Source organism: Kalmanozyma brasiliensis (genome assembly GCF_000497045.1).
Source record: "Kalmanozyma brasiliensis GHG001 unplaced genomic scaffold PSEUBRA_SCAF13, whole genome shotgun sequence".
NCBI classification, from domain to species: domain Eukaryota; kingdom Fungi; phylum Basidiomycota; class Ustilaginomycetes; order Ustilaginales; genus Kalmanozyma; species Kalmanozyma brasiliensis.
The window spans coordinates 71,604-83,939 of NW_015961952.1; the positions used below are offsets into that span (position 1 = coordinate 71,604).

Consider the following 12,336-nt stretch of genomic DNA (forward strand, 5'->3'; position numbering starts at 1 on the left):
GCATCACCACTTTTCACCTCTCCCACGCCACGCGCATTGAACAAGCCTGTGCATCTCCTTGATTTGGCATCGCAGCGCAACAACTTTAGACAGCCGGGAGCACGTTGACGGTAAAGACCGCACTAACAAAGCTCAGCCTCTCCCCCATCCCCGCGGTCGCCTCTTCGACCAGCACCAAAATCCCGTACCTGCCAGGGGACATGAACGTCACGCCCCACTGCACCGACCTCTCTTCTCCCCTTCGCAGCCCGCCTTGCTGTTTCGACGCGGTGAACGTGCCATCTGAAACGATCACCGAATCCAACAACGTCGTGTCTTGTGCCGTTCCTCCACTGGGTGAGGTAGGCACGAGGCGTATGATCGGATGAACGGTCCGATTGAGCCTGTTGGTGATGCTTGCTGTGACGGTGACGAAGCTCTCGGCGCGCACCTCATCGTCGAAGCTGAGCGAGACCTTGACGGGGTCTTTCTGCAAATGCAACAGTCCGGCTTCATCCAGCACCAGTCCTCCACCCGAGATCATGCCGCGCAGGGGAACTTTGCCACCCCTCACACCTTCCTCCCCTTCCGCCTCTCCTATTGAACCCCACAACCCGCTCCCAGTTAGTGTTCGCCATCCGCCACTCAATCGCTTCAACAACGCTTGTCTATACCAAAAGTTACGCCTCATCTCGCGCTCCTCCTCCTCGCCCAGCTGGATCTTGGAGACGATGAACTGCCTTCCGTCGTCCTTGCGCGATGGGATGGGTGGAAACAATCCCCCGTCCCCTCCTTCCCCGCTCGCAGACCCCACAACCGCCCTACCCGTCCTCGCATCCAACTCCAACCGCGGTTGCGGCAACACCAGTCGCACCGTACACCCCGCCCTGACCACGCGGAACAGCTGCAGCGGCAACACACCACCCGTATTCAACGCCAGCCGCAACAACACGTCCTCGCGATGCACGTTCGATACGTCTACACTCAGCAGCGCGTATTCGGCATCGTCCTCTTCCGTAGCTAGCTCTTCCGCTACCGCGCTCGCCTCTTCCTCAGACGCCAAGAGGATGTCTGCATCGGTACCTGGGAAGACCTGCAATGCGGCCGGCACGGCATCGGCCGAGAGCAGACACTCTTTCGTCAAGGTCGCCGCCTCGCTCGCTCTCAACGGGGCAACCGTCAAATTGCGACAGACCAGAACCGGATGTACGCTCACCCGGAACGACAGGTCGAGCGTTCGGACGAAGAACTTGCCCTCCGCCACCGACGCGTATTCCACCCGAATCGACGCGCATGTACACCCGATCTTGCCGGTCACCCGAATGGGGAGGATCGTCGACGCCCCCCGTTCGATCCGAACCGCTTCCCTTGCAGCACACGACAGCACCGGTTGGTGGAGCAGATCCCATTCCACCTCGTACACGTCTGACGGCAAAAGCGCCGATTCGAGCAGCGTCCGTCTGGCCAAATCCTCGGCATCACTGCTGAAAGTTACGTTGACATGGTTGATGTCGAGCGAAGGGGAAAGGTTGTGCAGCTCGAGATGGATGGTTCGCGGTTCGCCTTCGTAGAGGTCGAGGCCGTGTAGCGGGACGAGGTCGTGGCAGTAGGCTGCGAGGCTGGGTTGAGCGGGTACGACGGATACTTCGAGCCATTTGGTCGTCGCGGTGTTGGTGTCGGGGGCCACGGATTTCTGCTTGAGCACAGAGCTCCGTGAGTCGAGGCCGGACACTTTGAGTCGTGTTTTGCGGTCGTCCGTCTCAGCCGCTTGTTTGCGTCGCTGTTTCGAGTTCGCCTCGTCGTAGATGGGGAGTAGAAAGGTTTGCTCCTCTGTACACCCACCGGCGAGCGTCAGGGTGAGACCCTTGATGGTGACCTTGCCGACGTCTTTGGCGGTGCACGAGAGCCGCACGGTCTGGAAAGAACAAGGTGGGATCGAGACTCGTTCTGCCTCGTCCGCGTGGAATCCTGCTCCTTCGCCGACCAATTTGATCGTATCGATGTGCAGATCGACCGAGAATGGGTTCTGCAGCGTCGCCATTACTTCGATCGGCTCGTTCTGCACCGCGATGGCCTTGCCCTTGCCAGCAGCGGACCCGCCGGACGGATTCCAGAAGAATGGATTGTTCAACCCCGCCACGCCCTGATCTGCGGCAGCACCGCCTTTGCCGTTCGCCAGAACCTGCTTCGCGTCCCTCTCGTAGGGCATGCGCTCAGGCGCCAGCGGTAGGACTTCCAAACTGCAAAGCGGTTCGGGCGGACCCCAATACTTCACTGCAAGGTCTTGAGCCCCTGCCCAGCGAGCAGCTTGCACCGAGCGTTGGGTGCCGATCATCAACTCTTTCTGCTCTTGCGCTTCCAGCAGAGGGTAGAAGTCGCGCAGGAGGATCGCGCCGAAGAACGCCATGCTCACGTAGTCGGAGAGCAGCTCGGCGATGCCTATGGTCTCTTTGAGGAGTGCCACTTGCTGCTCTTTCCACCCGAACGGTGCTTCGTTGGCGATTTCGAGCGGCGTCAGGAGTGGTACCTCGCTGTCTGCACCGGCAGTCGGTGCAGCGGGTCGATCTGACGGCTTCCACTCTTCCGCACCGCCCAGATTGGGTGATGCATAGGCGCTGCGCAACCCCTCCGTCGCCTTGGCCAAGATGTGGTACGACGGGATGTTGCGCAGCGGGTCGACCTCAACATGAATCCCATACGTCTCACAGATCTGCATCGCCAGCACGAGCACCGCTTCTGGGCCTCTCCCCAACGAGTCGTACGTCGTCTGAGCCACGATGTTCCCCAAGATCTCCTCGCCCTTATCACCAAACTGCTGATGCTGCAAGATCGGCAACGATGCTGTTGTCGGCGGTCGTGCATTGGCCCGCTTCGCCTTGATCAGCAGGCTGACAATCGTCGATTGGAGATTGCGCAGCAGGTGCGCCTCTCTTCTCGAGAAGCCGATGCAGCCAAAGATGGCGGTCAACGTGCTGAGCAGCGTGATCTGATCAGTCGCTTTGAGTGCCACGATCGAGTGCGAGAGCGCCGTCGACGCAGCCGCAGCGATGTCGTGCCTCTCGACACCCGAGATGGCGGTCAAGCCGAGGTAGGTTGCGTTCGTCGGCTTGTCCTCCGCCAACGCCGGAGGCACGCCTCCGTAGACGAGCTGATCGAAGCACTCGCCATTCCAGCCGCCGGACGCCCAGACAGCCAGCAAGAACCGCGCGTACTGTGTGCAGGCGCTTGCGTGTATAAGCGGATGCGTGTAGTCTCTCGCCGAGTCGCTCGACACCGACCGTACCGATTCGAGCATCACACTCGGCGGAGCGAGGCACTTGGAGTAGATGATCACGGCGATGGTGTAGGCTTCCGCGATCTCGCCCCAGCTCTGCTTTGCGTAGGGTCGAGGGACGCCGTCCTTGTCCTTGTCCTTCTCCTTGTCTTTGTCTTTGGCGGAAGCCGAGGTCCAAGGCAGGTCGAAGCAGGGCGCTCTTTCGAGCACGATGCCACCCATTCGAGATGCCAGCACTCTGGCGACGGAAAAGCCTTCGAGAGCGCTGGCAAACCACACAGCATCTTGACCGCCCGCTAGAGCCCGCTCCTTTCCAAGAGCATTGAGCGCGCTGGTGTATCCTTCCAGTGCGTCCCATAGATTACCGGAAAGTAGATGCAGATCCGCTTTGACCTTGGCGTATCTCCCGGACCCGGTCGGACCAGTGCTCGTTCCGCTTATGATGCGTTTCGCGCTCTTCTTGTTTGCGTTGGCAGCGAGAATCTTGCTTCGTGTGCTGTTCTCGGACGTCGGCGAGGAAGTGCTTGACGTAGAGGAGGATAAGTCGAAGGGCTGATGGCCACCGCCAATCGCACTTTGAGGCCGCGATCCAGTTGGCGTGCTGTTCCCAGTGTCGTTGCTACTGGTGCTGCCGAAGCCACTGAACAGGCTCGAGGCTCGGGTGGCTGCTTCTGTCGCTGCTGTACTCGTCTTACTGAGCCACGAACTTGTCGAGGCCGATGATGATGCTGTCGATGAGGCGGTCTTGTGGGGATTCATGCCTTCCAGCGTTTCCCTTGGTGTCTCTAGCGGTGTCCCTTCTAGCCCCGTGACAATGTCGTCTAAGCCATCTAGAACGTTGGCGACAAGATCCGCGAGAAGCGTTTTGAGGTAGAAGCGCACATCTTTGCCATCTTTGCGCACGGCTGGAAAGATGATGAGCCCTCCGTCTCTGTGCGCTGCGAATCCTGGAGCGTCCGGCGACGCAGCTGGATCCGCCTCAGTCGACGCAGCTGCTGCATCTGAGCTCGGCGACGTAGCATGCTGTGCGGCATTGATCTTGGCAGCTAACGCGTCCTTTATCGAGCTCAAATCCACCGTTTCTGGCCGCTTTGCTCCCGAGTCAAAGCCGAAGACCCTGTGTATCAATGCACCCGGATGGAGCTCTCTGAGCGCTGCTGGCGCTGTCTCCAGCTCCAGCTTGTCGACCACGTTGCTCGAGTACGTCGCCAGTCCGAGCGCACCGAGCACTTGCCTGTGCATGTTGAAGGGCGCGAGGAAAGAGTGATCCGGATCGTAGCTCGTGACGAAGGAGAGGTGAACCTCGCCTGTCTGCAGTATTGGCGATGTTGACGCTGAGGCCGAAGACGATGGTGCCGGGCTTGAAATGTTTGCTGCTCTTCCGGTGGTCGTTATCTCTGCAGCTCGACGCCTGGCGGTGCAGCTGGAGGGCAGGTCGGCGAGCCGGATGGTCTCGAAGGACCTCACGTAGTCGCACCATCTCGCAAAGTCAGCTTCCGAGGTCCCGCCCACTGGAGCGAGAAGGATGCGCAGCTTGGCATGGTCGGTGAAGCTTCGTCCACCGATAGGAGAAGGCGTTGGCGCTGCATGATGGCCGACCTGCTGGCCAGGGTGATGTGCGACCATGGCAATGAGCCCTCGCGATCAGCAGCTAATTTCTGCAGAGCCGCTGTCGAGACGAGCTTCCCTCCGCCTCTTCGAGATTGCTTGTGAGCATCCACTGAGCGACTGGTCGCGTCGGTGCCGAGTCGTCCGTAGTGCGCGGAGCAGAGGGGGGAAGTTGATGGTGAAGAGAGAACACAGGATACATATCGTGTGGAGCTTTCTGAGCTTCCAAAGCTGCACACCTGCATTGAACCGTGCGGCGGAATTTCTCGTGGTGTCAGGTCGCGTGCACCTTCACCTCCAAAATCAACTCGTGGTCTCATCATCATGTTCCACTCACCCTTCGTCTGTAAACTTGAACTCACCCGGGCCCACCCAGGAGACCATGCAATCATAGGTGAGAGAGAATGACAAAAAATGTAAGAGTAGCCATTGCAAAAGAAAGACTGATATATTATGCGATACGACTGCAACCTCCTACTCGGTCGAGCCAAGCGAGACATCCTACTTCTTCTGACGCTTCATCTCGACCTTGGTTGACGACATGCCCGTGCTGCCAGGCGACGAGACAGGCGGAGTCGGCGCCGGAGCGATGGGTACGTTGCCCGTTCGAATCCCGGCAACCGACCCGTTCGTGCTGGTCTTGTTTCGTCCGGCAGGTCCGCCAGACGCGTTCGACGGTGCTCCGCTGCCAGATCCATTCTTGCCTGCGGGTCCGCCTGCTCCACCAAGATGTCCACCAGCTGGTGCAATGTGGGCATTGCTGCTGCTCCCACCGCCGATCGAGTTGCGACCACGCGCAGCTTGCGCTCCGCTGGCACGGTTTCGCTTCTTGATCACGTCCGTCTTGAGCGACAGTGGCCTGACGACGCCGTGCAGCTTGAGGAACAGGCCGCATGCGTTGCACAAGGGCTGGCCCTCGGGATCACGTCGCCACAGCGGTGTCTTGGTGGTGTTGCAGTTCGAGCAGACGGTGGGAGGATCGGCGGTGGCCATCGAACTTGCTGACGGCAGATCCTTGAGGTTGACCGGATGACCCGACGATGGTCCTGACGCAGCTCGTGAGTGCATGCCATTGGGAGCACCAGGGATGAAACCTTGGCCACCGGGCATCGAACCCATCTTCTTTGATCCGGAAGATTCGCCCATCGCAGCCGCTTTCTGGATCGCCTGCATGCTCGGCGAGGCATTCGAGCGCGAGAAGCCGGGCGCACCTGGCTCTTGACCCACAGGCAGGTCGCGACGGTAGCCGCCAGCCAGCGGCGAGGACTGATACTGCGAATGGTGCAGGCCAGGCGGCGTTGCTCCGTTCGAAGCTGCGCTGCTCGATGGACTGTAGGTCCATGTCGAAGAACCTTCGTCGCCGGATCCCGTCAGGTTGCCCATCGAACCTGACATGGCATCTGGGACCCCTCCTCCAAACACCTGATTCGGGTTGACGTGCGTGAACGAGGGCTGCGGTCCACCAAGGCCAGCGTCCGAGTTGTAGAACATGTTCATGATGGCTTCCAGGTCGGACGAGTTCTGAGCGGAAGGCGGCAAGCTGCCGACCATCGCATGCCCAGGTCCCGCCATGTGTGCGACCGGCGAAGCTCCCGAGCCGCTGCCCATCGTCTGCTGAGGGGATGCACTGGCTCCTGCCATTATGTTGCCGGAAGGGCTCGCCATGGGCGTGCCAGCTTGGGATGCGAGGGTTTCGAGCAAGCTGTCAAAGTCGGTTGGCGCCTCGCCTGGACGAAGATTGCTACCGGGGGCTCGAATGGTGCCCATAGCCATCTGCTGTTGGTTGAGACCTCCAGGAGGAGGCACTGCGAAGTCGAAGGTCGACATAGGTAGGTTGAGCGTCTGCAGGGGACCGGGACCGCGCATGCCGAGCGATGCAATGTTGCGCGATAGACCGGCGGCAATACGTTGATCCATGGTGATGGGCATCTGAATGGCCGGCCTTGCGGGCGACAGGTCGTCTCGGAAGGGACGCTTGCGATTGTTCATGGCTTCGGCCGCCAGCTGGTCGCGACGCGGCCCCCGCGACATGCTCCTGTCCCGGACCTTGTGGTCGAAACTGGTCTTGCGGACGAGTCGGGGCAGGAAACCGTACTCGGGATGCTGATTGGCCGCGATGCCGACAAAGTCGCCGATGCCAGGAATGCTGTCGAGAGTCGAGAACGGCGCCCCGAAGCTGTTGGCGGCTCCGATGGAAGCCATGTCGAGACTCGACTTCTTGGCTTCTGCTGCTTTCGATTGGGCCTCTGCTGCAGCATACCAGGCATCGAGGTCCGCGCCGAACAGATCGGTGTGCGCTGCTTGGCGGAAGGCCGTCTGGATCTGAGCTTTGCGCACGGCACTCGCCGTCCTTCGCGAGCCGCTGGGTCCTGCGGAGCCGATGTCAAAGCTACCCCCGGAAGCAGGACCCATGGCACTGGGCATTTGAGAAGCATCGCCCAGTGGGCCGTTGGGCTTGAGCAGCTCGGCAAAGTCGTCCGTGTCGAGGGCGCTGTCAAAGGCACCGAATGCGTCGCTGTCGTCGAACGCGGCGAGATCGGCAAAGTTGAAGGCAGCTCCAGCATTGGGAGCGGATCGACTGAACAGGTTGCTTCCATCCAGAATTCCTTCGTCTTCGATGGTGTCGAGACGCGCCGGTGCACGGGAGCGGGACCGGCTGACGCCACGCCAGTCGACGTCCATGGCGCTGACCGAACGCGAACGAGACCGACTCTTGCTCTTCATCCTCCAGTCGACGATGTCCACCGCTCCTGCCGGCGCTGCTGTGCTTTCGGGTGTCCTGGGACTGCGACCTCGGCGTCCACGCTCCTCTTCTTCTTGCTGGATGACTTCGGCGAAGCGAGTCTTGCCCTTGAGCACGCTGCTAGCGGCGCGAGATTGTGAATCAGCAGCGTCGAATCCTGCTGGCTGAATTGCAGTGAAGCCACCAGCGAACGCGTCGCCAGGGAACGAGCCACTGCTCCTTCGAGAGCCCGCACCTGACTTGGTTGAAAGAGTCGGCGAATGACGGGCGCTGGATGCGTGGCTTCGGCTCGCATTGCTGGCGTTGGACTGCGCTTCCAGTGCCACTTTGGCCTCTGCTGCCTCCTGTTCCTTCTTCTTGCGCAAGGTCATGGCCATCATCCTCCATGTCAGGTTCTCCATGCGTGCGCCGTTGGGTAGCTGCGACTTTTGCTTGGCGTACATCTTCCAGACTTGGGTAGCCAGCGGATCCTTCTTGGACATCTCGTCCGGATCCAAATTCTGGTCTTCTTCGTCGTCCTCCGCTCCTGCAGAACCGCGGCGACTCATGTTGAGACCGCCGGGGATGGCTGCCATGCTGTCCATTTCGTCCGCGAATCCTGTGCTCTGCCGAGATCGAGCCTCCGCGTTAGATGGACGACTAATGCTGCCGCGCTGCTGCATCGAAGCTTGCGATCCGGACGCGGTCATGGGTGCTGCTGCTGTCGAAGGAGGAGGGAAAAAGCCGCCAAAGTCGGTCGACGCTGTCTGCGGCGATATCAAAGAGTCGGGTCCACCACGGTAAGTGCTGAATTGGGGTGGCTGCTGCGAGAGATGAAGCAACGGTTGCTGCGATTGCTGGATCTGCTGCTGGTGCAGATGACGGTCGTTGGGCATGGGCTGAAAGCCGGTGGGCGGCATCATCGCGCCCTGCTGAGGCAGGAAGGAATTCTGCGGCATGGAACCAAACGCCATTCCTGGCTGACTTGTGTACGAGCCAGGCGTGGGTGGCATGGAGGCGTTCATGCCACCAGGAGGCGGCGGAACAAATCCGTTCAGAGTCCGTTGGCTGCCAAACGTCGACCCATATTCTGGGCCGATCTGACCTGAGCTTGAGAGTTGGCTTTGTCCGGGCATTTGCGCATTGATGCCGATAGCATGGGAAGAGATGTCTGCGTGAGCGGCTCGAGACGGCGACGAGGATCGCGAGGGACCGGCGCTGGGAGCCGCAGAGTGCGGGTTCGATGCGTAGGCGCTCGGCCGACGGGCGTGACTTTGATACGACCCAAAAGGCTGCTGCATGTGGTTGGCGGCAGATGCGAAACTGCCGTGAGGCGGCATCGGTGCCCGCATACCGGCGTCGGACCCAGAGGGACCCGCATTGCTGAATTGGAAAGGCGAGGCGGAACCAGGGAAGGAGGGCGACGGCAGCGCTGAGCCTGAGGGTGTATGCGCCGCACTATGCGCCGATTGCGAGTCGCCACCTGGCATGCCCTGCATCTGTTGACGTGCAAGATGCTGCTGCATCGCCTGAGAAAGCAGCGAGATCTGCGGCGCTGATGGGCCTTGCGACATGATGCCGGTGCATGCGTCGCGGCTGTCACCAGAGCCGGGACCAGATACGGAAAGTACGTTTGCAGCTCCAGGAGGCGTCAGTGGTTTCGTCTCGCCTGGGTCGTAGTAAGACAAGGGACGGTCGCTGCGAATGGAAGACAGGGTGGAATGTTCGCTGCCAGTCGTGGGATCGACCTGCGGCACAGGAAAATTGGACGTGACGGGCGGTGCAACTACTTTCAGTTCCGTCGCAGCGCTGCCGTTGCGAATGTCGAGGGGGCCGTCGTTGATGAGATTGTGCTTAAGCAGACCGTATTCGTCTGTGAGGGGTGTCGTGGTCCCAGATCGAGGTGGAGTGCCGGGAAGGACCAAAGAGTGGGGAAGCATTGGTTCGGACAGGGGACGAGCGTCGTTGAACGTTTGCGAGATGAAGTATGAAATGGGGCGGATTTGGAGGGCGTTGCGAAGATGAAGAAGCAGAATCGCGGGCCGACCAAGATGAATGGAGGTCAAGGACAAAGTGATGCAGGAATCGATCAGTAAAGATGAGCTTTTGTGACGAGCGATGCCGGACGGCGGTCGGTGCGAACTGGTGATGTGAGATGCCGAAGAGCTGGGCTTGAGATCAAGTCAGCGGGCGGAAAAGCCAGCTGCTGTTCTCTCGTCGGACGCAATATGGTTAGATTGCTGAGCCAAGCGATGGTCGATGGTGCAGCTGCTGTTGCTCTGCGCACTCGCCATCCAAGGTGAGGCTTCTGAGTAACGTTGTCGTAAGGGGCTTTCGCTGCACGGAACCAATAGTGGCTTTGCGAGTGCGACGAGGGATGATCGTAATGATGTTGCAGAAATGGCGGGCTGCGAGCGTGTGGACGATCCTTCGACGTTGACTTGATGATGATGACAGTGAGGGCGGGGATGGCAGGGCTGCGTGGATCTACACTGATCGTTGATGTCGATGGCAAGGAGAAAGGGATGGCAGACTTACCTTGGAGATGTTGTGCTCTCGGCAGGAACCGTGTGCGGAAGGGCAGGTGCGAGCAGAGTTCTGCCGGCGGCGAAAGGCGGAATGCGCTAGTGTTGAGTATTTGGTGGCTGAACTCACAGCGAGGTCGGGATAACGGGACGAAAGGGTCGAGTCAGCGGCGACGAGAGGATGTGAGTGGGGGGAGATGGTGAGGATGGCGACCGCGTGTGAATCCCACCGAAAAATCGCCAGACCAGAAACCTTAGATCTACCGATGAGGTTCAAGCTCGGAAGCGAAAGTCAGAGGCGGTTGGCAAGAAGGCGGAGAAAGATTGCAGAATGCAAGCTGCAAAGGTGGTTTGCAGAAACATGCGATGGTGGTGGACAGGGCCAGGCTCAGGAAGGAGCAACGGTTGAAACAGGCCTCGAAACGAGGGAACCACAAAATGCACGCTCTCTGCGCCGCCATTCGGCGGGACCAAGCGAGAGGTGACTGAGCCAGAGGAGAGAGGCAGGCAGGGTTTACAGCGTCTAAAAACGCTTAATCCGACAAGGCACGGGAGAAGCGTGAAATCGAAGAGCTCTAAATCTTACAGACTGGTCTGAGACTCGATTCGCAGCCTCGAAATCCTCTTGGAGAATTGTTTCTCGGTGAATTTCCCTTTGGCTGGGCCTGCAGTGAGTTCCTGGCGTGTCGGGTGGGCCAGAGGCAAGCAAGCGGAGTGTGATTCTAGCGAACCACGCAACCGAGGCTGCACGACACAGCAGCCGCCCACCGATGCTGCAGCTGACCGGACCTGTTGCGCCTGCTTCACCATCATCACCCGAGTCAGCAGGGTGTTTGATGGATCGGACCAGCCGTGCGCTCATCTTAGCAATGAGTCCACCTGACTGTCAACGATCCGTCTGAGCGCATGTTCGTGGTGCGAAAATCGTGATTTTCAGTCGAGCTGCATTGATCGGCCGTGCCGAAACCCACCTGCTCGACCACCTCTGCCTGCGCCAGGTCAGTCTCACGATCGAAGGAGGCTCCCGCCGGGCAAAAAGGTCTGAAGGAGGAGCCTGGAATCGAGCTGCTGAGGAACAATGCATTGGAGCAAATACGGCAAACAGGCAATTGAGACAGTGCCACATCTCGAAGATCGATTGTACCCAGCGGTGGAATGTTTGCGGGCGGACGATCAGATGAGGCCCAAGCGTTGGCATGGAGGCAGGTAAGCACGCGGTCTCTCAGACTGGCCCGTGAGAGCAAGCAAGCCACAGGACCTCCATGGTCAGTGCTAAACGAGTTCAGCGGGAGAGGGAGGAAGACGAGTCAGTGAGCAGCACATGGTGAGCAGCCGCCTTTTTTCACAGTAGCGAGCGGGTCGGCTCCACCGGAAGGGACACAGGCTCTAACCAAATTTGTGGGTCTTGAAAGCGACCTTTCCAGCTCAAGTGCCCAGCGATTCTATTTTCGTGAGCAGTTTCCGAAGAAAGCCTGAAAGGAGACTGAACAGGCATCGTTGAGTCGGTCAAGCCGTTGGCGAGAGAAGCTGCTGACATGTGTGCAAAGCGAGCTAAGCAGTCTCACTTTGCGTCCACGAGCTGCAGGTCTGCACGCATCCAATGCTGGTCGGCCAAATTGGCCCGTCCTCGTCACTCCGATGGTCTTGCGAAGGAGGCCGAGCCACCACCGCTGATGCATGGATCCGCATGGCATTGACGACGTGCATGATGTCGTGGCGTACAGTAGCCATCCATGGGAGAAACGATGACAGTCCTCTGACGGGTCCAGCCGAAGCGTGGCTGGGCTCCGTCATCCTTCTGGCACCTCAATAGGTTCAACCGAGATGCGGCCACCCCGTCCGCTGCAGGCAAGCTCTGACAGGTGTAAAGCTTTGATAGATCGACTGCCATCGGTCCGGTCGGGACGTGACTCGCTCGTTTCGAACCGGACGTGCCTGGTCTGGTCTTGGCGAAGTCAGAACGTCACTTCTGTGCTTCTCTCAATCTATGCGAGGCCGGTCGGAATCGCCGGTGAACCCATCCCGTCGTCACCGACGTCAGAGCAAGGGCTTCCGGTCTTCACCGACACTGCTTCTTCGAGCAATTGGGTGGCCGCCGAGATATCCGGATACACAGACAAGACCCTACGTACATCACAATTCTCCGGATGATCTTGACAGGATCACTCATCGCAAATCGATCGTCGGCTCATCGATTGTGTTCGTGTGGCGCTGGCTTCGGCCAATCC

The 12,336-nt window shown here is 59.6% G+C and overlaps 2 protein-coding genes across 2 annotated transcripts; both read right to left on the reverse strand.

The window, feature by feature from the left end:
* Positions 1-85: 85 nt before the first annotated feature.
* PSEUBRA_001265 (uncharacterized protein) lies at positions 86-4,879 on the reverse strand (the record flags this gene model as incomplete). Its single annotated transcript, XM_059464596.1, has 1 exon — positions 86-4,879. One exon carries the CDS (start codon positions 4,877-4,879, stop codon positions 86-88), a length of 4,794 nt encoding a protein of 1,597 aa, XP_059320848.1.
* A 483-nt stretch (positions 4,880-5,362) lies between these two features.
* PSEUBRA_001266 (uncharacterized protein) lies at positions 5,363-9,523 on the reverse strand (the record flags this gene model as incomplete). Its single annotated transcript, XM_016434535.2, has 1 exon — positions 5,363-9,523. One exon carries the CDS (start codon positions 9,521-9,523, stop codon positions 5,363-5,365), a length of 4,161 nt encoding a protein of 1,386 aa, XP_016293935.2.
* Positions 9,524-12,336: the final 2,813 nt, after the last annotated feature.